General features: G+C 57.9%; 1 protein-coding gene across 1 annotated transcript; it reads right to left on the bottom strand.

The window, feature by feature from the left end:
- Window positions 1–8,552: 8,552 nt before the first annotated feature.
- LOC142004948 (olfactory receptor 10A4-like) lies at window positions 8,553–22,212 on the bottom strand. Its single transcript, XM_074982625.1, has 2 exons — window positions 22,015–22,212; window positions 8,553–9,521 (listed from the first exon to the last, which is right to left on the bottom strand). Exons 1-2 carry the CDS (start codon window positions 22,210–22,212, stop codon window positions 8,553–8,555), a joined length of 1,167 nt encoding a protein of 388 aa, XP_074838726.1.
- Window positions 22,213–23,310: the final 1,098 nt, after the last annotated feature.

The following is a 23,310-nucleotide window of genomic DNA, read 5'->3' as shown; positions in this document are numbered from 1 at the left end:
TGTCCAGCACTGGACTGAGACTCACCGGGCCTGGGCCTTTCACTTCCCTGCCTGGTGACTTTAGGCAAGGCCATGCCCTTTTCTGTGCCTCAGTTTTTCCACCTGTAGAATGGGGATAATGAACCTGGGAGTCAGTCCTAACTGTGTGACAGAGCCTCCAGAAGGCCAAGAGTCCAGCTGAGGATGTACAATACACTCTAGCAAGAGAAGGGGCCTTAACAGCAGCACTGTTGCGTCCACGCCAGGGCTTAGACCAGTGTCTGGTTAACACCTCTCCACTTACACTGGTCTGTATGCTGAGGACTGAAGAGCTGGGTGGGGCCGAGGGAGCAGCCCCTGGGGCATTGCTGCCCAGCCTGCTCTGCCCCAGACCCAGCTGCCATCAGGCGGGGCTCCAGGGGAACCCCTCCAACCTCCAGAGGGGCTGGCCAGGGCCAGGACACCAGCCTTTGGGGGGAAGGGTGGGGTGAAAGTGACATTACAAAGGCCTGTGGCAGGACCTCAGCCTATTGGAGGACAGGGATGACCTCACAGAGAGACCCTGACAACAGCCAATCAGGACAGAGGCGCGAGGCGGGGACAAGCTGAGAGATTCCCGCGGCTTGGCAGCAGCCGGCGCCTCCCCAGGGTCTCTGCGGGGGCCGGAGGGAGAACTGGGACCGACGGGCAGGGCAGGAGGAGCCTCGTGGGCGTTTTCTCCTTCCCTGCGGCCGGTGGGGCTGGGCCCGGGGAGAAGGTTTGGAGCCTGTCAGGGAGGCTCCAGCCGGTGCTGGGTCCTGGCGCGAGCGCAGGGGACTGGACTCGACGTTCTCTCGAGGTCCCTTCCAGGTCTCCTGTTGTGGGATTCACAGCCCAGACCGACCAGTCCCAGGCCAGCAGGGGCTGGGGGGTCGAGCTGCTTCTCTGCAGTTCCTGCCTTGGCGCAGTCCCCGAGTCTCTCTGGGGCTGTGTCTGCACTGCTGCCCTCCTGGGGAAGAGCAAATACAAATGAAGTGCTCATTAGCATATGTCACACGCTCATTTGCATATCCCCGTCAAACACTTTTTGCAAAAGAGGCTTTTTTGCCAAAAAACCACACTGGACACGCGGCCATTTTGTGCAAAAATCATGTAAACCTGGGACCCCCCATCCCCCCCCTTCCCCTGCAGGCTCTACAGGGCCTGGTCTGGCCTCGGGCCGGCCCTGCGGGGGACCTGCGGCAGAGACCCAGAGGGCACCAGGAGAGCTGGGAGGGGAGCGTGGGGGTGGGGGTGGGGGGGCAGTTTCCCTGGGGGAGCGGCGGAGCCCGGCTGTAACTCACCCCCACCCGCACTGCCCGCGAGTGACCTCTGAGCCGGCTCCCGGACCCCGGCGTGGGCAGGCGGCTCCCACAGGCCGCAGGGCGGCAGCTGCAGGGCTGCACCTGGGAGTGACCCTGGGGCAGAGTCAGAGCCGGGCCTGAGCCAGACGTGGGCCCAGCTCATCTGCTCCTGGCTCAGGGAGCCCCTGGCACTTTAAGGGCCCATGTTCCAGCCCCGGCTCCAGCCAGGCTCCTGCCCGGCCCTGGGTCCCTCCTCGCCCCCTGGAGCAGCTGGGGGGAGTCCCCATGGAGGGCCCTGCCCAGCGCCCTTTGCCCCAGGAGCTGGGGGTCTCGTCCGGCCCCTCTCCCCAGTGGCTCCAGCAGAGGGACGTGGGGAGGGGGCTCCTGGGGGGGGCTGGGGGCTGGCAGCAGGACGCTGATGGGCCCCGTCTCCTCCCTTCCAGCACAGCTCAGCACAGTCCCCAAGTAGGGAGCTGGGGACCCAGCCGGGACCGTCCCTCAGGGCCCAGCCGAGGACACCGGGCGGCCGGCCAGGGAGGTGCCGGACCCCTCTCCCCACTGCTGCTGCGCCAGAGGTAAGGGACCCGCTGGGCACCGGCCCCTGGAGCAGTGACACCGCCAGGCACCAGGCCGGGGCCCTGCGGAAATGCCCCCCAGCCTGTCAGCCCCCCGGGAAATGGGAGCCCGGTCGCAACGCGCCAGAGCCCCTGGGACCGGCCCGCGGGAGGGGGCGTCTGTCTGCCCCCCACCCCCACCCCCGCTCCACGTGGGACCAGCCCCTCCCCAGCACCAAGGCGCCGGCTCTTCTGTGGGGCCAGGGCTGCAGCCCCCTGGGAACCCAGCCCCAGCCAGGCCCTGGGGCAGCCGCACGCTGCAGGGAACAGAACAGCTGGGGGGCGGGACGGGGGTTGGGGCAGCAGCTCCTGCGCCCATAGGTGGGAGGGGTCTGGCCCTGGGGGCACTAGAGAGGTGCTGTGTCCATCCCAGGGCCCGGCTCCCCCTGAGCCCTGGTTCCCGGGGCCCCGCGTCCGACAGGCCCTTGCTCTCTTGGGACAGGAGCAGCCCGGCCACGGGGACGCGCCAGCTCCCCCGGCTCAGCCTGGCGCCAGGTGCCCGCGGCTCGGCAGGGGCTGGGCCAGGGCAGGCGCCGGCTGCTGGGGAGGGAGGGAGCCGCCGGCGGGAGTCAGCGCCTCGGTCGCAGCTTTTCCCGCTCACACCGGGCCGGGAGCCACAGCACCACCTGCAGCCTGGACCGGGCTCCCGTGGAGAGGGAGGGGCTGCCCCCCGCGGGGGATGGAACCGCCCCCGTCTCCTGTCCCGCACAGGGACCTGCCCAGCCCTGTGCGCCACGGCCAGGTTATGGACTGTAACCATTGGGCCACACTGCCCTGAGAAAAGGGGCAAGGGACCGGCTCTGGCCATTGGGACACACAGTGAGGCTGAACAGCCGGCCCAGCGGCCAGGGCCCTGCGAGATCACACATGGGACAAGGGCAGCGGAGGAGAAACCTCCCTCCCTTCTGTGCCGCCGCCGCCATCGCTGCTGCTGCAGACTAAGGACGTCACAGAGATTTGTTTCCTGGTGGGTGGAATTTCCATCGACTGCTCGAGGAGCTGGTTGACACTTCTGCACTTTGACATGGACGTGAGCCCAGCGGGGCCCTTGTGCATTTGAAATGGGAACTCCCTGTGCAGCCCGGGGCCAGTGGGAAGTCCGGAGACTCTGGTGCATTTCGAAGCGGAAGCGCCTCATGGAGCCGAGGGTCAGTGGGTCCCGGGCTCCACGCAGCATCTCCCCAACCCAGGATCCGCTGGGGAATTGGGTTCTGTGGAAATGCCGCAGGGAGCCCGCGGTGAGCTGGGGAGTCCCCGGCTGCCCCTGGCTCCACGTTGCGCTGCCACTGCGAAGTACCTTCTCTTCCCCTCCTCTCCTGCCCTTATGTGACACAGGCAGCAAGTCGGGGGGAATTGACTAGTCAACACGACCTATTTATCCCACAGTCACCTGGTCCTTCACATCCTCACTGCTGGCCGTGCTGAATTCCACGCTGGGAGGCCGCAGAGCGGCTGCCTCTGACCTGGCTGGGAGGGCAGCAGGGCCACCAGCAGCAGCGCAGAACGCAGGGCGCCATTCGATGGCGTTGCTGCCCTGCCTGCTGCGCCCCTGCTGGGGGCAGCTCTGTCTGCCCATGTGGGCGGTGGGAAGGGCAGCGCCGCCCCAGCAGCAGCGCAGAGGGCGGGGTGGCCTGGCGAGCCATTGCCTCCCTTCCTTGTGCACCCTGCCGGGGGCACTGCCTGACGGGGGCTGGGGCAGTGGGATTGGGTCCGGTGCCCAACCTGGATGGCAACCCCACTGCCAGCAGCAGCGTGGGAGGGAGGGAGGCCTGGGCGGGAATTGCCTCTCTCCCTTCTGTGCCGCTGCTGGCGGAGCCTCTCACCGCTCAGCTGGGCGGCAAGAGAGAGCGGTCGCCATGCGCACAAGGCGTCTGCCCCCAGCAGAGGCACAGAAGGTCTGTGAGTGCAACCCCACCTCTGTGCCACTGCTGGGGCAGCCTGGCTTCCCCCCCGCAAGGGGCCGGAGAGAGTCAGGGACTGGCAGGGCGCCCACGGCTGAAGTCAGCTCCACTGCCAGCAGCAGCGCAGGAGGAAGGGGCCTGGTACGGTATCGCCCCACTTCCTTCTGCCCCAGTGCAGGCGGTGGCGCTGCCTTTGGCCCGGGGCGGCAGCAGAGCGGTGGCAGCTGTTGTGGTTCCCAGCGTGGAGGGTGGCTGCACTGAGCAGCAAGGGAGGGGTGGTCATAGGCAGGACACCCAGCTCTGAAGCCAATGGCGCCGCCAATATCAGCGCAGGAGGCGGAGTGGCCTGCCAGTGACCACGGCTCCTGCACTGCTCAGTGGGGCCACCCTCCAAGCCGGGAACCACAACAGCTCCCACTGCTCTGCTGCTGGATGCCAGCGCCCAGCTCGGATGGCAGCACCGCTACCAGCAGCAGCACAGAAGGGCCTCATGGACCCACCCCCGCCTCCTAGGAACAGTCCCTCCCTCTCACAGGTGCTGGGAGACAGGCCAGGCTTTGCCCACACACAGCCCCCACCCGACGCTGACACTCGCCAGCAGCCGCACCCCACAGCACAGAAACCCCAACCCAAGAACCGGCCCCTGCCCGACACCCCGACATTGGCAGCTCTGCCCTCACTGCTACTCCAGCCACAACATCTCACCCGCCTGCCCACGTGGGGCATCCCGACTCAGCCTCTCCAAGTCCAAGTGGGCGTTTGGCTGGACAGTCCCTGTCCCATTGCTCTGCTGAGCTCCCAGTAGTTGGTGCGGTGTCACCCCGGGCCGGTCACCCAGCCCCATTCAACACCAAAAGCCCCTCCCGACCCCACAAGTGGTGAGAATCAACTTGCCCTCAATGGAGTTGTGTGGAAATTGCTCCAGCCAGCATCACAATGCAGCCACCTCTGGGGTGGGACATGACAGCTGCCTGATAGCGCACTGCACCGCTGCCCCAGAGTCACTTCCCCAGTGCTGAAATGCAGCCACTTCTGGGGTGGGGAAGAGGTGCTATATAACAGCACCCAGTAACGCCGCCGTGAGCTGCAGCATCGGGGTGAGAAAGACTCCATGGCTGGTGAATGGCAGGGTGGGGCCATTGCCTGAGGACAAGGGCTGAACCTCACCCCTGCTTTCCTCTCTCCGGATGGCATCTCCCAGCCGTAACCTCCCGGGGAGACAGATGGGGAAACAGGCCCAGACCTGGGGCAGAGCCTCAGCCAAGGTCGCCCAGCGAGTCACGGCAGGGCAGGGCTGGGCTGGAAGCCGCTGTCCTGTCACTCAGCCGCAGACCTTACCCACAGTACGATCCATCGCACACAGGTCTGTGCTGGGCCGAGTTCCCAGGGCAGCCGGCAGGGTCTGGCCCCCTCTGCGTTCCCCACACCGGCAGCACGTAGCTCTCCCCCGCCCAGAGTCCCCGGCCGGCTCCGCTTTCTTGGGGCGAAGGGGCCGAGGGAGGGGAGGACGATCCGGGCGCAGGAGAGCAGCAGCCCCTGGGAGGAGCCCGAGGGACAGAGGTGTCAGCTGGTCCCTCCCATCCACGGTCTCCTGGCCTCCGCTGGCTGAGGTCGCAGCTGAGCCTCCCCTCTGACAGCACCCCCCAGCTGTGCTCCCCAGCTATGCTCCCCTAGCCCCCCAGCTGTGCTCCCCAGCCCTGCCCCCCTCGTCCCCCAGCTCTGGCCCCGCAGCCGCTCAGCCCTGGCCCCCCTGTCTTGGCCCCCCAGCTCTCTGCCTGCACCCACCGGTCTCTCCTGGCTGGTTTGGATCCCGACGAGTCGCCCCACACGCGCGCTGAGCAGACCCCGGTCCCAGCCTGAGCCGACAAGGCGGCTGTTCCCAGGGAGGGACGCAGGGGCCAGGCAAGGACGGTCCCAGGCTGGGGCAGGGCCTGGCAGTGCAGTTCCTCTCGGCTGGGGAGGATGGGGACAGCAGACGGGGCGCAGGAAAGTGGGAGCAGGCCCGTGAGCCCGGCCCCACCGGAGGACTCAGGCTTCCTCCCCTCGCGCCTGTGCTCGCACCGCTGCTGTGCCCTGCGCGGTATCTGAGAAGCAATAACCCTTCTCCTCCCCCGGCCGGCTGGGCGCCACATCTGGCTGCGGAGGGGGGAGCCGGGCCGGGGGCTCCCCGATGCCGTCACACCCTCCAGATCCCTGGGGCGCAGGGTGAGGTGTGTGCAGGGGGCAGGTGGGCTCGCCCTGCCCCTGGGATTGTCCCACCCGCTGGGAGGACACTGGGGCAGACCCTTCGGGGGCAGGGCGGGGGGCAGCCTGTGGGTGGGGGGCACCCTGGGGTGTTGTGCTGATCCCACTGCAGCAGCAGCAGCTGAGACAGGCCCATGGGCACTGCCAGGAGCTGGTACTGACGGAGGGTGAGAAGGGGCTGCAGGCCAGCGAGGGGTCACGCTGCCACCCAGCTGCCCCCACCAAGGGAAGGAGAGGCCCAGGGACAGGATCCCCCTGTGGCACCGTTACAGGGACACCTTCTCCTCCCTGTGCGTGGGGAGCCAGCCGGGCAGGCGCGGAGGGGGTGGGGGCAGGGAGGGCACATGGGGCGGGGTCCCCTCTGCGTCTGGTCTGATGTTGGCACATGGCCGTACCCTGTGCTGTGAGGGCCCAATCCAGGCCTGGCGCAGCCCAAGGCAGCTCCACCCGTTCCAGAGGTGCAGGGGGACCCACTTCCCCAGGGCTGAACTGGACCCTGGGAGGGGCTGGGGCAGTGGCGGAGCCTGGCTGGGGTGAGGGGGAGCGAATGGTCCTTTCTCCTTCCCACAGGCACTGGCAGCTCAGAGTCACCCGACCTCGGTGAGCCGCTGTGGGAAACTGCCCTCGGTGGCTGGTTTCCCCAGCACGGCCCAGTCCAGTCACATGGCAGCTGGGATGGACGTCTGGGCGTCCGATTTCAACCCCATTGCTCAGCCCAGGCCACCTGACCCCTTGGGCTGCTGTGGACGACAAGTCCCACTTCCCTGAGATGTGTATTCGACGCCTGAGCCTGGTGTCTAGCCCAGCAGCCTGGTTCTCTGTCTCTGTGTGTGTGTGTGTGTGTGTGTGTCACACCCCCTAGTGTGACTCTCAGCACTCAGACATTTCTAACACAGCTGCAGAGCCAATGTGTGTAACTTCTCACACAACCACGGCACCGACACACAAGTCACACACAGCTTCAGGGCATCTCCAACTTTCATCAGACCCCTCACTTGGCCCCCCAGCCCCAGGTTTGGTGCTGCTCTACACACCGGTGACAGAAATGGCTTCCACAGCCAGGGCACAGCTCCAGTCCCGGCACAGAGGTGCCCCTGCCCGGCTGGGCTGGCGTGGCCCTTCTCCCCACGGCGGGCGGGGACTGCTCGGGCGCAGAGCCTCTCTGGGGAAAGGAACCATTCATAACGACCCTCTGAGAATGGCTGTACAGCCAGTTATGCACCCACCTTACAGCAGCCCCATCTCAGTCGTATTTGCCTAGTATATTGATAAGAAGATCATGCTCGACCATATCAAATGCCTTCCTAAAACACAGGTGCACCACATCCTCCCCTTCTCCCTTGCCCACAAGCCTTATTCTCCTATCACAGAAAGTGATCCGACTGGTTGGCCATGATTTCTTCTCTCTCAATCCATTCTGCCTGTTACCCAGCCCCTTATTTTCTTCTAGATGTTTCCAGATGAATTCCTTCATGACTTGCTCCATTATCTTTCCTGGCACAGAAGTTAAACTGACTGGTTTCTCACTTCCTGGGTTTTCCTTATTTCCCTTTTTTGAGACAGGCACTTTTTTTTGCCTCTTCCAGTCTTCCGGAATCTCTCTCGACTTCCAGGACTTTTCAAAGACGATAGCTAAAGGCTCAGATATCTATCCCTTAAGCTCCACCAGGATTCTTGGAGGCATTTCATCAGGTCCTGGTGACTTCCAAACAGTGAACATTTCTCGGTCATTTTTACCTTTTTTTTTTTTTATTTTATCTTCCAAACCTGCCCCCTCCCAACGAGCTTTCACCACGTCAGGAATTAATCCATCAGACTTGTTGGTGAAGACCAGAACAAAGAGGTCATTAAGCAGCTCTGCCATTTCCAGTTTTCCTGATGTTGTTCCTCGCTCCTCACTGCACAACAGGCCTACCCTGTGCTTGGCCTTTCTCTTGCTTCTAATCTATTGCTGGAAGGCCTGGCAGTGCAACCACCCCCTTTTCATCTCCTTCTGCCGCACACGACCTCAGTATCAGGACGCCCTCACACCTCTCCCTGTCAGCATCCCACATGGTAGCGTCATGAGCAAGGAGTAGTAAGGAAAACTGCTTCTCATAGTCTGACCTGGGAAGGACACAGTTGGCAGGGGTGAACCTTGAATGAAACATCTCTCCTTGGATGCTCTGTTTTCCTTTGACATTCAAGTTTGAAAATCAGGACCGGACTTGGCCAAACTAAACCAAGTCCTTTGTTTGTTTGGTTTTTTACAATGAATTATAAATCAGGGGAAACTGTTCCGCCTTTCATACTTCAAAAAAACAGAGCAATTTAAAATTTTGGGGTAATTTGGCAACAAGAGTTTCACTTCCCATTTTCCAGACAGGACAAAACCTTTCAAAGGAACAAAAAAATTCAGAGTCGTTGTGAGAAATTCAATGAAATGTTTATGAATTTCCCTTCACTAGCTCCTCCCCCCCGCCCCAATTTTGACTAATTTGACTGCTCAGTCTCTAGTTTCTCCAGTGGTGAGAAAAGTTGCTCTTCTGTACAGTTTTTCTCAAGGCTCCTTTCACCTCTTTGTTCTTCAGAGTGTAAATTATGGGGTTCAACACTGGAGAGACAATTGTGTTCAATAGGGAAATCAATAGGTCACTCTCTGTAGTGGAGCCAGGCTTGGGCACCAGGTAGGTGATGAGGGACGTTCCATAGAACACAGTCACCACTGTGAGGTGGGAGGAGCAGGTGGAGAAGGCTTTTCGTCTTCCCTCTGCGGATGGCAGCTTGAGGATGGTGGAGATAATGCGGGCGTAGGACAGGAGGATCAACAGGAAAGGGCACAGGGTGAACACAACTGTCACCATGGAACCTACAGCCTCAATCTGCGACGTGTCGGCACATGCCATATTCACTACTGGTGGGAAGTCACAGAAGAAGTGGGGGATGCGGTTGGAGCCACAGAAGGGCAGGCTGAAGATCCACATGGCCAGAGGAACTTCCACGGAGAGGCCAACAGCCCATGAAGCCCCCGCGAGCAGAGCACAACTCCGGCCGCTCATGATGGTTGTGTAGCGCAGGGGGTGACATATGGCCACGTAGCGGTCGTAGGCCATGGCTGCGAGGAGGCAGCATTGTGTGAGGCCCATGATGGCATTGACGTACACTCCCGCTGCACAAGCTGCAATGGAGATGGTCTTTTCCTCCACCAGGAGGTGAGCCAGCAGCTGAGGGACCACACTGCTGGTGAAGCAGATTTCCGAGGCAGACAGGTTCACCAGGAAGAAATACATGGGGGTGTGGAGGGAGGGGTTCAGCTTTATCAGCAGGATAACCAGCAGGTTCCCCATCAGGGTGAGCAGATAGATGACCAGAACAACCACAAACAGAAGAAGTTGCAGCTCATTAAGGTACGAGAACCCCACCAGAACGAACACATTGAAGATGGTCTGGTTCCCTCCAGGGTCACCCTCGGAAGAGGTCATCTGTAGGGGACAAAGAGACTGGGTCTGAGGCACATCAGAAATGTGACTGCAGATAAAACATTGGTCCTGGTTTCCTTCCTGTTGGGACCCTTCTGACTAACACCTGCTGAAATTTCTCTATAAATAACACTGACAGACCCGGCCTTGCTTAGGGCTTGAAGCAGAGTCAGGGACATTTGGTTCGTGTGCTCAAGGGGTTGACTGTCTTCTTCTGTCTCTTTGAAGTCAGGTTTCTCTGGGCTCCTCATTGTCATTGGAACTAGCTGTTCATTATTCACTTCTGTCTGATGGAAGAGCCGCTTGTCTCTGTCTCTCTGTTTCCAGTCCATGTTGTCTGTTTGTTGCATTTCCAACAGCTCTCGGTTGGCTCTTCTGTGTGAATGGGATGGAGCTGGAGTTGACGGGGGTCTAATTCCCTCAGTGAATGTGGCGCTGTGTAAGTTGTGTCACTTCCAGTGGGAAAGTGCATTTCCTGCTCTGCGTCTCTGCTGTCTCGCTGGTCTGACAGGCGTGGTGAGAAGGAACGGTGTGGTAGGTTTAGCTCATTGTTGTAGATCAGCCTGGTGAAGCCCAGGGGTGAAGGTTTGTGTTTGAGGTACTCTTGTATGGCCACCCCCGGCCCTTGGGGGGCTCCTCATGGGCTGTGTAAGATATGCCAGTGTGGGTGGAGGCGGGTGTCTGAAGGCTGGCAGGGAGGGAACGTTGGGGCACAGGAGGCGGGAGGGGAAGAGGTGGGTGGTGGAGGCGGGGGGACATGAAGCTGGGAGGGTTCGGGACCAGGGCGGGGGCAGAGGGTGCTGCAGTGAGGGCAAGGGGCCGTGGGGGAGGTCTTGTTGTGTGGGGTGGTTAAGGGCAGGGGATGGGGGTACAGAAGTCAGAGGAGTTGGGGGCACTCAGGGCAAGGGGTGGGAAGTGCTGGGTAGTTGTACACCAGGGAGATGATTATCGACAGGGAAGGGCCTGTGAGGACAGGGATGGGTCAGGCAGAGGGTTTGGGGGGTGGGAGGGTCGGGGGTGAGAGCAGGAGCTGGAGGTGCAGATGTCACAGCAGGGTTTGGTGTGGGGGCTCTCAGGGCAAAGTTGGAGGGGGATAGAGTAAGGGGAGGGGGCTCAGGACAGAGGACTGGGGGGCGTTAGGGCAGGTGTTTGGGTGGAGGGGTCCTTGCCGGGGTGTGATGGAGTATGTGCAGGGTCTGGGAGGGTTGGGGCATCTCAGGACAGCGGGTGGAGGGAGCCAGATGGAGGGTGCGGTGTGGAGGTCAGTGCAGAGTCTGGGGGTGAAAGGGTCACCTCAGCTGAGTTCCCGAATACGATTTCTCATACGAGGACACATTCTCCTCTCACTCGTATGTTAATGATACGAATAATCACACCAGTGCCCGGATTCCCCTGCAGTGACACCTCACACCAGCAAACGGACACTGCGGAGCCGAAACACGCTGGAAACCGTTTTCCGATGGAGAAGCCCCCTGGAATCTGAAAGCAGTGGGGGACTTTGGCCTTTTTGCTCTGCACAGTGTTATTCTTCCTTCAGTGTTAGTGAACGACCCAAATCATTCCTGCCTCACTCACAGCCAGTTCTGCAATACATTGGTTTGTGTCCACATAAGAGACGAGACCCAGGGCCAGCTCCTTACGTGGTTTAAATTGTAACAACGCCAGGGGTGTAAAAGGAGCTGTACTGAGGACAAGGAGCAATGGGCTTAAACTGCAGCAAGGGAGGTTTAGGTTGGACATTAGGAAAAATTTCCCAGCTTTCAGGGTGGTTAAACGTTGGAATAAATTACCTGGAGGGGCTGTGGAATCTCCATCCCTGAGGATGTTTTAGAGCAGGTTAGACAGACATCTATCAGGGATGGTCTGTGCAGTGCAGGGGACTGGACGGAACAATGTCTCAAAGTCCCTCCCTGTTCTAATGTTCTGTAATCCTATGAGTCTCTGAGTTGCACCACTTGTGAAGCTTTCTCCTATGATGGTAACACAAGGAATTTTACAAGAAAGATCCTACGATGCAGGAGACATTTCCTACACGTTTTACTTCAGGCTCATTTGTTGAAAAGGAACTTAATAATCGCAGGTGTGACCGTGAAGTGACAGAGTTGAATTAAAAATGAGACACAACAAATGGATTTTGCCTGAGCTTAACTTCCTCACTATGGGGCTCTCACAGGAATGCAGCAAATAACAGTGAGCTCGTAAGTGGGAACCAGAGTGACAGAAGAGACACACTGAGTGGGAACACCCAGAACTGGAGACTGTGTTCTTCTGACTCTCAATGACACACGCTCTCCAAGAGAACAAAGAGAGAACATGAAATCACAGGAGCAAAGGAAAGGGTGGGGCTGAGCTACGCCCAGTGCACATCACAGAACCTTTTCAAACAGCTGTGAGTGATATTTTCTAAACATACAGAAGCGGTGAGAATTCTCGTGTCTCTTTTAAGAGCTCCTTTGAGGAACCTACACTGACAATACAAAGGACTTTTCTCAGCACGACCATGGCACTAAATGCAGAACTGGCTGGGAAATGAAATTTCCATCCCGTGGGAATTGCCAGTGTGTGTTTTCACACTGAATCAATGTGAAAAGTTGAAGCAGCAAAAACCCAAATTACAGTTCACAAGAGTCCGTATGAACTCAAACATCCAACACAAAATGTTTTCTCAGTGTTTACTGATGGAAAACATCCATATAGATTAATTCTTTTTCCAGAATGGATTTTGGTTTCTGTTTTTAGTTCTGAGTTGACATTTGGACAGGCTGTAAATAAATGGAATGATTTCATTATTTGGCCTTGTTTAGTTTGCAGAAGAGAAGAGTGAGGTGGGGATTTGATAGCAGCCTTCAACTTCCTGAAAAGGGGCTCTAAAGAGGGTGGAGAGAGGCTGTGACAGATGGTAGAATGAGGAACGAGGGTTTTAAGTTACAGTGGGGGAAGTCTAGTTTGGATATTAGGAATAACTATTTCCCCAGCAGGGTGGGAAGCACAGAAATGTGTTACCTAGAGAGTTGATGGAACCTCTATATCAAGAAGTTTTTAAGTCGCCGCTTCACAAAGTCCTGGCTGGGCTGATTTAGTTGGGGTTGATCCTGCTTTAGGCAGGGGGCTGGACTCAATGACTTCCTGGGTTCTCTTCCAGCCCTGGCATTCTACGATTTACTCACCACTGAGAATAAGGTCCGGGGAGATTCTTGTCATTGAAAGCTCAGTGGTAATTTCAGTGCTGTTCAGGTCACCCAGACAGTCCCTTTAGAAACAGGAGACCATGCAATAAATTAACAAAGCACACACTGGCTACGTCTACACATGCAGCCAACATCGAAATAGTCTATTTCGATGAATAACGTCTACACGTCCTCCAGGGCCAGCAACGTCGATGTTCAACTTCGACGTTGCTCAGCCCAACATCGAAATAGGCGCAGCGAGGGAACGTCTACACGTCAAAGTAGCACACATCGAAATAGGGATGCCAGGCACAGCTGCAGACAGGGTCACAGGGCGGACTCAACAGACAGCCGCTCCCTTAAAGGGCCCCTCCCAGACACAGTTGCACTAAACAACACAAGATCCACAGAGCTGACAGCTGGTTGCAGACCCTGTGCCTGCAGCACAGATCCCCAGCTGCCGCAGAAGCAGCCAGAAGCCCTGGGCTAAGGGCTGCTGCCCACGGTGACCATAGAGCCCCGCAGGGGCTGGAGAGAGAGCATCTCTCACCCCCCAGCTGATGGCCTCCATGGAGGACCCAGCAATTTTGACGTTGCGGGACGCGGATCGTCTACACTGTCCCTACTTCGATGTTGAACATCGAAGTAGGGCGCTATTCCTATCTCCTTATGAGGTTAGCGACTTCGATGTCTCGCCGCCTAACGTCGAAGTTAACTTCGAAATAGCGCCCGATGCGTGTAGACGCGACGGGCGCTATTTCGAAGTTGGTGCCGCTACTTCGAAGTAGCGTGTACGTGTAGACGCAGCTATTGTGTAACGAAAGGGCTCAGAGAAATTCAGCTATGAGAGACCACCTCTAAATTAGTGAGCTTCTCCTGTGGAGCATGTGCCGTGGTCATATTCAGGAGTGGATATTCTCATGAGAAGAGATCAGATGGAGCCCACCCAGCCGACTGTGCTCAAATTCGTAAACAGCAAACAGCTTACAAAACAAAAGTTACACTGAACAGATAGGGGATAATGAGGAAGAGGAGGAGGAGGAGGAGGAAGGCTGGGGAGCAGAGTGGAGAAAAGTCTAGAGATGTGAGAAGAAAAAACACCAACAACACAACAACAAAAGAATCAGGCGTGGGGAGGAGGAGGTGAGGGGCTCATCTGTCACATCTTTTACTCTGCTGGGCACTATGGAATGAGGGGACCAGAACTTCACCTTGTGCCAATGACCCCCACGCCCTGATATCCAGCTCTTGGCCTCACCCCAGATAGCTACATAACCTAAATTCTGAATGCAAGACAGACAGACAGACAGACACTAAAGTTCTCCACAGACATGTGGAAATTTCAGATGAAGGAACCAGTGAGGTGATTTTGCTCCTGTTGCAGAGTTGAGGATTGCAGTGGGAGGATGGCTGGGGGCTGAAGGCTCCTTCTCCCTACCTTGCTCAGGATGGGCGGTTCCATCTCCCAGCTGCTGCTGGTGCTGGACATGCTGAAGGAAACAGGTGTGTTTATTACATTCACTGGCTTCTGGGACCAAGTCCCTCAGGCAAAATTTCTTGCCGTATTCCCCAGAGGAAAACAACACTGCCTCAGGCTGCAACAAACAAACGTCACTGAGAGAATCGGTTTGTAGGAAGTTGTATCATCGTCATCCTCATCTTCACCTGTATTTTCTAAACTAACATCATTCTGAGATTCGCTCTCCTGGTAAATTATTTGACCTGTTTTGCCTACAAGGAGGACTGATTTGTCCCAGGAAGACACCCCAGAGTCGGGGCAGGGACAACCCCCAGGGCTCATGGCTGCAGTTTCCTGATGCTCAGACTCTTGTCTCAAAGCCATGCTGAGAGCCCAGGAGCTCTGATTCCCACTCCCACCTACTCTAACCATTACACCCCACTCCTCTGCCACATATGAGAACAGAACCCAGGAGTCCTCACTGCCAGACCCACTGCCCAGATCACAGGGCCAGATTCCCACTGACTCCAGTGGCAGCCAGAGCCACCCCTGCTAGGGCCCTGGCCTTGGATGGGGTAGAGCAATGAATAACCACGTCCCCCCTGTCACCAGACGCCGGAGAGGGAGGGAACCGGTGGCTTTAAGCCCCACTCTGTGCCCCTGAGTCTGGGGAGAGTGACTGAGGCAGAGATTGTCCAAGTGACCTAGGTGGTTTGGGCACCTGTTATTAACAGGAAATGGAAGCGGGTGCTCAAATCCCCTGGGCAGCTCTGAGCTGGCACCTGAGATGTGTGCGGAGCTGCTGCCGCTCTCGGGGCCGGGCGGGGATCTGGGCTCAGATTCTCCTGACTCCTGCGGCTCCATCCCGCGAGCTGGGTGGAAGGACTCAGACGGGGCAGCGAGTGGTCCGGTGGCACCTGAGAGACTGACAGCAACGAACTCAGTGGGCAGAACCCGTTTCCCAGCTGAGACGAGCCCCACGGGGGTTTTGCTCCGAAAGCTGCTCACGTGCGTGTGCGCAGGGCTGATTTCCTAGGGGCGGGGGCAGCGCTCACGCCCCGAACCGCCCCCCACCAGACCTCACGCCCCAAACCGCCCCCACCCCCCACCGGAACTCACACCCCAAACCACCACCCCAGCTCCCACTTGGTTTCACCCCCCCAACCCTATAACTCCCAGACCCGCCAATGCAGCCCGGGGGGGAAGTGCCACACCAGATTCCGGGCTGGAGCTGGACACGTGGGGCAGGGGAGGGGCTGTGGGGGTGGCTCCGGTCAGCCCCGTCCCCCGCTGGGCCCCGTCCACCACGGCCGTTCTGGGAGCCCAGGTGTGTGTGTGTGTGTGTGTGTGTGTTTGTGTAACGACTGCAGCAGCAGGAACACAACGCTGCTGAAGGCTGGGAGGAATGTGTCTCCCAGAGGACATCTGCATGAGAATGCAAAGGGTGCATGTGTGAGACCTTTCAGGCAAAGCCTGATGGGTAGCAAGTCAGCCATGAGATTTTTGTCTATTGTAAACAATTTCTTGTAAAATCACAATTTATGCCGACACTCAGTGTGGGAGTTGTGGGATCTCACATTCCTTACATCAGCAAATCACAATCCTCTACTCAATGGAGAAACATAATCCAGAAGAGTTATTTACTTCTTGCCATGGCACAAGAACTAGCCGATGACCAAATGACATTCGTAAGGAGCAGATTTACAACAACCCAAGGGAAATGTTTCTTCACACGGCACAAAGGCAACCTGTGGGACTCTTTGCTCGAGTATGTTGTGAAGAAAATCTCTCTCCCTCTCATTTCCTCCTTTTTCTTGCTTCTCTTAGAGCTCCCAAACGTCTGTCAAGGCTCAGACAGGCTTGTAGAGCTCTGGTCTGGACACCTTCAATGGGTCCATGATGTCAACTGTCCCCCACTAAGCAATTTGCTCCACCACGCAGCTGCTAGGGCAAGACCAGGCCAGGCTCCAGAAAGAGCTGCTGCCAGGTTGTGGCACTCCAGGCGTGGCACAAGGAGAGGGGATAACACAGCAGCGTGCACAGACTTGCCCCAGGTGGCTGGTCCCTGCCTAGGAGACACCTGTGGGGGGCTGGTCTGTCCCTTGGAACACCATTTGTACAGCTTGTCCTGCCACACAAGGGACATCAGTGCCTCTGCATCCGCCCACTCTCTAGGCTGCTCTGGGGACCCTTGTTTGACATTCGAGAAGCACAAGTCGTCCTGTGGCACCTCAAAGACTAACCTGGTTTACAGCGTCAGATGCATGAAGCGGGTCTTTGCCCATGAAAGCTTTTGCTCCAAAATCTCTGTTAGTCAAAAGGTGCCACAGGACTTTTTGCTGTTCTCGAAGATACAGACTAACAGGTCAGATCAGACAGGGGCAAGTGGCCCATTGTCAGAGTCTAATGGGAGATATTAACACACAGGGCAGGGAAGCTGCTTTTGGAAGGGGCCGGCCACTCCCAGCTTCCCCCCACAACCCAGGGATGCAGCTGGTTCTCCACCCCCCAGAGCTGGGGTGCTCCCCCAGCTAACTTTGGGATGGGGCCCAGTGCTGCGGCCTGGCCCTGGCCCCCATGTTGCCCCCTCTTCTGCACCGGAGCTGGGGCCTGGGCCAGGAAAGCCACAGAATGCAACTGTAGCGCGGACGCTCCCTGGGTCTGTCAGCAGAAGGCCACTGGAGCGCAGCCCCAGCCTGTCTGTCTGATGTGTGAGCTGAGCAGATCTACGTGAACAGCAGGGGTGAAAAGAACCAGGCTCAGGTCTGTTTTACAGACAGCAGACAATGCCATGTTCCCGTATCAGCCTTCCAGCCGGCTCTGCTCTCCGGACTGGGAATGCCAAGTGCACACACCACCTCAGAGGTGGGGACCTCGGTGTCCCTGGCAGGCGGGGGGGAGAAGGTGGAGGGGGGGCAGTCCCTGTCCACAGTTCCCACCAGGGAGAGGGAGGAGGGGCTGGGCATTGCTGAGAATGGGGAAGGGGTGCAGGCTGGTCCGTGGGCAGTCAGGGCGGTGATGCTTGGCCCTGGCATCTCCCCAGGGTGGGGGGAACCCCTGCTGCAGTTCCTGGGGAGAAGTTCTGGGTGGGGCTGCCTTCTGCACCCCACTTTAGCTCTTGGAGTGGAGGGGCCTTTATGCAGGTCGTGGGGAGTCTGGATCCTTGGCGGAGGGGGGGTGGAGCAGCCCATGATGCTGGTCCCAGGCCCAGGTTGAACTGGAGTGTGGGTGGACAACCTCAGCCCCCCTTTGGGGATGTCAGGCCTCAGCCACAGGACTGGGGTTGGTGGCACCTGGGGTTTAGGACTGGGCCATGGTTCTCTGCTCGGGGCCGAGGTGATCCGAGGTGGCTTTCCTGGCCCAGGCCCCAGCTGTGGTGCAGAATAGCGGGCAACATGGGGTCCAGGGCCAGGCCGCAGAACTGGGCCCCATCCCAATGTTAGCTGGGGGAGCTCCCTAGCTCTGAGGGGTGGGGGAACCAGCTGCAGCACTGGGTTGTGGGGGTGGCCTCTGCCCCAGCTCTGGGCTAGGAGGCCGGGGAGGTCGTGAGAGCTGGGGCTGAGCCGTGGTGCTGGACACGGCCACAGAGTGATCCAAGAAAGTGGGGGTAGATGGGGGCGTGTTGGCCAGCTGCAGTCCCTGCTCTGGTGGGAAGTGAGGTGACGACGTGTGCGTTGACCTTGGCCAAAGGCCGTATCAGGGGGCCATGCGCCCAGCCCAGAGCTGATCTAGGGATCTGCCTCCAGCTCCAGGGGAGCCAGGGGGCCATGAGCGCAGGGCTGATCCCCACCATTGAATTCCCCTGAACTCCTTGGTGAGAAGAGTGTGACATTCTGGCCAGTCTCGGCTCTCAGGGGTGCTGCGGTGGCTGGAACAGGTACCCCCCACCCTCCATTGCAGTCCCTCCCCCTCCTGCAGATGGGGCTTGCTACCCCTGGAGCACCATGCAGCTGAGCTCAACCTCTCTCCACACAGCTGGGGCTGTAGTGAGTACCTGGGGTGGCCTGGGCTCTGCTGCCTCCCCAGAGATGGCTCCGCCCCCACCTCACCTCACTGGTGCTGGCTCTGGCCCCCCTGTAGTCTGAACTAGCAGAGGGGAGGGACCAATCCCAGCTGTGGGGATGAGGGACCGAGCAGCTGTGCGGCCGGTGCTGTGTTGGGGCTGCTTCCAACCTCAGGTCCACCCGCCGGTGGGTTTGTGGCAGTCTTGGCCCCAGTGACCCCACTGCACAGCGACAGCAGCGGGTGTATTGTGGGAATCCCACTGAGAGGTGCAGTAATATGGCTGTTCCTGATCAAGCTTGGGCTCAAAGCTGGGCAGACACACTCAGCGGGTGTCGGGTAGGACAGGTCTTGGTGGAGGCCGAGACCCGCAGGAAGTGAATTAGTTACACAGGAGGGAGGTGCGGAGGGAGAGCGGAGCAGCCGGCTTGTTCCACAAAAGTACCTCTGCCAGCCCCTCCGGCAGCCACAAGCCCCACAGGCAAACCCCCAGATTCTCCAGCTGCTCCACCTCCGACCGACAGCCCCTGCTCGGGGGAGAGGTCATTGAAACCTGGGTCACCAGCTGCACCCAGCTTCTTCCGGCCCCAAAGGGTCCAGCCGCAGCCCCAGGTCAATCCAGGCTTGGCTCTCACCAACCAGCACGCTGGGCCTGGCCTTCAGCATCCACATGTACAGGTGTGTTAACACCGACAGACCGACCTGGGCAGAGAGTGGGTGGACGTGGCGCATTCCAGACGTCCCCCACGGCCACTGATGCAGCCAGCCACGTCCTGTGCTGATGTCGTGAAAGTCTCTGAACACCCCCCACGGGGCGGGAGCCCAGGGGACACTGGCTTAGTTCCTGCAGACTGGAGAACTGGGCGCTGGAGCACTGGAACCGGAACCCAAACTGGGAGCGAGGTGGTCACCGCCAGGGCATCTGACGGCTTTCCACGGGGGGGGGAACGTCCTTTCTCCTTCCCACAGGCACTGGCGGCTCAGAGTCACCCAACCCCGGTGAGCCGCTGTGGGAAACTGCCCTCGGTGGCTGGTTTCCCCAGCACGGCCCAGTCCAGTCACATGGCAGCTGGGATGGACGTCTGGGCGTCCGATTTCAACCCCATTGCTCAGCCCAGGCCACCTGACCCCTTGGGCTGGTGTGGACGACAAGTCCCACTACCCAGAGATGTGTATTCGACGCCTGAGCCTGGTGTCTAGCCCAGCAGCCTGGTTCTGTGTTGTGTGTGTGTGTGTGTGTGTGTGTGCGCACCCCCTAGTGTGACTCTCAGCACTCAGACATTTCTAACACAGCTACAGAGCCAATGTGTGTAACTCCTCACACGACCACGGCACCGACACACAAGTCACACTCAGCTTCAGGGCATCTCCAGCTTTCATCAGACCCCTCACTTGGCCCCCCAGCCCCAGGGTCGGTGCCGCTCTACACACCGGTGACAGAAATGGCTTCCACAGCCAGGGCACAGCTCCAGTCCCGGCACAGAGGTGCCCCTGCCCGGCTGGGCTGGCGTGGCCCTTCTCCCCACGGCGGGCGGGGACTGCTCGGGCACCACTGAGCTCAGGGCCCCGGCGGCAGAACGCCCCGGCTGCGATGTCGGCCCTGAGGTGCAGAGCCTCTGTGGGGACGGGAACCTGCTGCAGGGCCGGCTGAGTTCCACCAGCCCTGACCCACGGCGCCCTCTGCCCCACAGCCCCTGACTCTGCCCCAGGGCAGGATCAGCCCCTCCCTCAGCTCCAGGGCAGGATCAGCCCCCACCTCAGCACCACAATTACCCCTCTTCCTTGCAGCTCTCTGCTTGAGACCCGCTCCCCTGGCCCCTGGGAGCTTTCTCTTTTCTGAGCGAAAGGAGCCCAGGTCTGGCCGGCTCCCCCACAGCTCATGTTCTCTGCACCTTCCACCAGCCTTGGGCTCTTCTCCGCACCTGCTCCCCCTTCTGCACAGCCTCCTGCAAATGTGGGGCCAGCCCTGGGCACAACCCCACGGAGGCTGCTCAGCGCAGAGCGGGGGGAAGGAATTGCTGCTCCTGGCTGGCTCCCAACACCCGGCAGTGCCGCCCACAAGCAGGTTGGCGCTTCTGGCAACAGTCTCACCCTGTTGACTCCTCTGGAGCTTGTGCTCCGCTCTGAGCCCAGATCCCTTTCTGCAGGACTCCTCCCTAGACAGCCACTTCCCCGGCTGGGTGTGACACGGATTGGCCCTTCCTCAGGGGAGCACTTTGCACTTGGCCTTATTCAGCTTCAACCTATTCAGCTTCACCTCTGAGAACTCTCTGAGAACGGCTGTACAGCCAGTTATGCACCCACCTTACAGCAGCCCCATCTCAGGTGCATTTGCCGAGTATATTGATAAGATCATGCTCGACCATATCAAATGCCTTCCTAAACCACAGGTACACCACATCCTCCCCTTCTCCCTTGTCCACAAGCCTTGTTATCCTGTCACAGGAAGCTATCCTATTGGTTGGCCATGATTTCTTCTCTACAAATCCATGCTGGCTCTTACCTAACCTTATTTTCTTCTAGATGTTTCCAGATGAATTCCTGAATTACTTGCTCCATTATCTTTCCTGGCACAGAAGTTAAACTGACTGGTTTGTAACTTCCTGGGTTGTTCTTATTTCCCTTTGTAGAGATGGGCACTTTATTTGCCCTTTTCCAGTCTCCTGGAATCTCTCCCAAGACTTTCAAAGGTGAAAGCTCTGCCAGTATTCTAGGAGGCATTTCATCAGGTCCTCGTAACTTGCAGACATTGAACATTTCTAGGTCATTTTTACCTTTTTTTTGTTTTTATTTTGTCTTCTAAACCTGCCCCCTCCCGACGAGCTTTCACCATTTCAGGCATTTCTCCATCAGACTTCTTGGTGAAGACCAAAACAATGAAGTCATTCAGCAGCTCTGCCATTTCCAACTTTCTTGATATTGTTTCTCCCTCCTCACTGAATAATGGGCCTACCCTGTGCTTAGTCTTCCTCTTGCTTCTAATATATTGCTGGTAGGCCTGATGGTACAACTAGCCCCTCCTCGCCTCCTTCTGACCTCAGTATCAGGGCACCCTCACACCTCTCCCTGTCAGCATCCCACATGGTATCGTCAGGAGCAAGAGGGTAGTAAGGAAAACAGCTTCTCATGCTCTGACCTGGGAAGGACACAGTTCACAGAGGTGAACCTTGAATAAAACATCTCTCCTTGGACACTGTATTTTCCTTTGACATTTCCAATTTTCAGGTTTGAGAATCAGGACCAGACTTTCATGAAACCGAGTCCTTTGATATTTTTTTCAATGAATTATAAATCAGGGGAAACCGTTCTGCCTTTTGTATTTCAAAAATACTTAGACATTTTAAATGTTGGGGTAATTTGGCAACAAGAGTTTCACTTCCCATTTTCCAGACAGGGCAAAGTGTTTCAAAAGAACAAAAGAATTCAGAGTCATTGTGAGAAATTCAAAGAAATGTTTATGAATTTCCCTTCACTAGCGCCTCCCCCCACCCCTATTTTGACTAATTTGACTGCTCAGTCTCTAGTTTCTCCAGTGGTGAGAAAAGCTGCTCTTCTGTACAGTTTTTCTCAAGGCTCCTTTCACCTCTTTGTTCCTCAGAGTGTAAATTATGGGGTTCAGCACTGGAGAGACGATTGTGTTCAATAGGGAAATCAATAGGTCACTCTCTGTAGTGGAGCCAGTGTTGGGCACCAGGTAGGTGATGAGGGTCGTTCCATAGAACACAGTCACCACGGTGAGGTGGGAGGAGCAGGTGGAGAAGGCTTTACGACTTCCCTCCCCCGATGGCAGCTTGAGGATGGTGGAGATAATGCGGACGTAGGACAGGAGTGTCAACAGGAAAGGGCACAGGGTGAACACAACTGTCACCATGGGACCAACAGTCTTAATCTGCGACGTGTCGGCACATGCCATATTCACCACTGGTGGGAAGTCGCAGAAGAAGTGTTGGATGCGGTTGGAGCCACAGAAGGGCAGGCTGAAGATCCACATTGTCAGAGGAACTTCCACCGAGATTGCAGTAGCCCATGAAGCCCCCACGAGCAGCGCACACACCTGGCCGCTCATGATGGTTGTGTAGTGCAGGGGGTGACATATGGCCACGTAGCGGTCGTAGGCCATGGCTGCGAGGAGGCAGCATTGTGTGAGGGCCATAATGGCATTGACGTACATCCCTGCTGCACAAGCTGCAATGGAGATGGTCTTTTCCTCCACCAGGAGGTGAGCCAGCAGCTGAGGGACCACACTGCTGGTGAAGCAGATTTCCGAGGCAGACAGGTTCACCAGGAAGAAATACATGGGGGTGTGGAGGGAGGGGCTCAGCTTTATCAACAGGATAACCAGCAGGTTCCCCATCAGGGTGAGCAGGTAGATGACCAGAAGCACCACAAACAGAAGGATTTGCAGCTCGTTAAGGTACGAGAACCCCACCAGGACGAACACATCGGAGATGGTCTGGTTCCCTCCAGGGTCGCTCTTAGAAGAGGTCATCTGTATGGGGACAAAGGGACCGGGTCTGAGACATATCAGAAATGTGACTGCAAATTAAACCATTTGTCCTGGTTTCCTTCCTGTTGGGACCCTTCTGACTAACACCTGCTGAAATTTCTCTATAAATAACAGCGACAGACCCGGCCTTGCTCAAGGCTTTAAGCAGAGTCAGGGACATTTGGTTCGTGTCCTCAAGGGGTTGACTGTCTGGTTCTGGCTCTTTGAAGTCAGGTTTCTCTGGGCTCCTCACTGTCACTGGGTTGAGATGTTCACTGTCTTCTCCTGTCCATATGAAGGTGAGTTTCCCGGAGTTCTTCATTTTCATCTGATGGAAGAGCCGCTTGTCTCTGTCTCTGTGTTTCCAGTCCGTGTTGTCTGTTCGTTGCATTTCCAACAGCTCTCGATGGGGCTGTTCTGTGTGAATGGGATGGAGCTAGACCTTACGGGGGTCTAATTCCCTCAGTGAATGTGGCGCGGTGTAAGTTGTGTCACTTCCAGTGGGAAAGTGCATTTCCTGCTCTGCGTCTCTGCTGTCTCGCTGGTCTGAAAGGCGTGGTGAGAAGGAATGGTGCGGTAGGTTGAGACCATTGTTGTGGATTACCCTGGTGCAGCCCAGGGGTGAAGGTAACGGCTGTGTGTTTGAGGTACTCTTGTATGGCCACTCCCAGGCCTTGG

This window comes from Carettochelys insculpta, chromosome 32, assembly GCF_033958435.1.
Source record: "Carettochelys insculpta isolate YL-2023 chromosome 32, ASM3395843v1, whole genome shotgun sequence".
NCBI lineage: Eukaryota > Metazoa > Chordata > Testudines > Carettochelyidae > Carettochelys > Carettochelys insculpta.
The sequence above is the reverse complement of the archived record's forward strand: the minus strand, read 5'-3'. Positions and strand labels throughout refer to the sequence as shown.

What these genes read in the sequence shown, in the direction of transcription:
- LOC142004948 (XM_074982625.1), bottom strand. Translation starts at nt 22,212, where the DNA reads ATGAGCGGCCAGGTGTGTGCGCTGCTCGTGGGGGCTTCATGGGCTACT. An exon ending in TTAAGACTGTTGGTCCCATG is followed by an intron (nt 9,522 to 22,014) that starts GTGACAGTTGTG and finishes TGTCCCCTACAG; the next exon opens with ATGACCTCTTCCGAGGGTGA.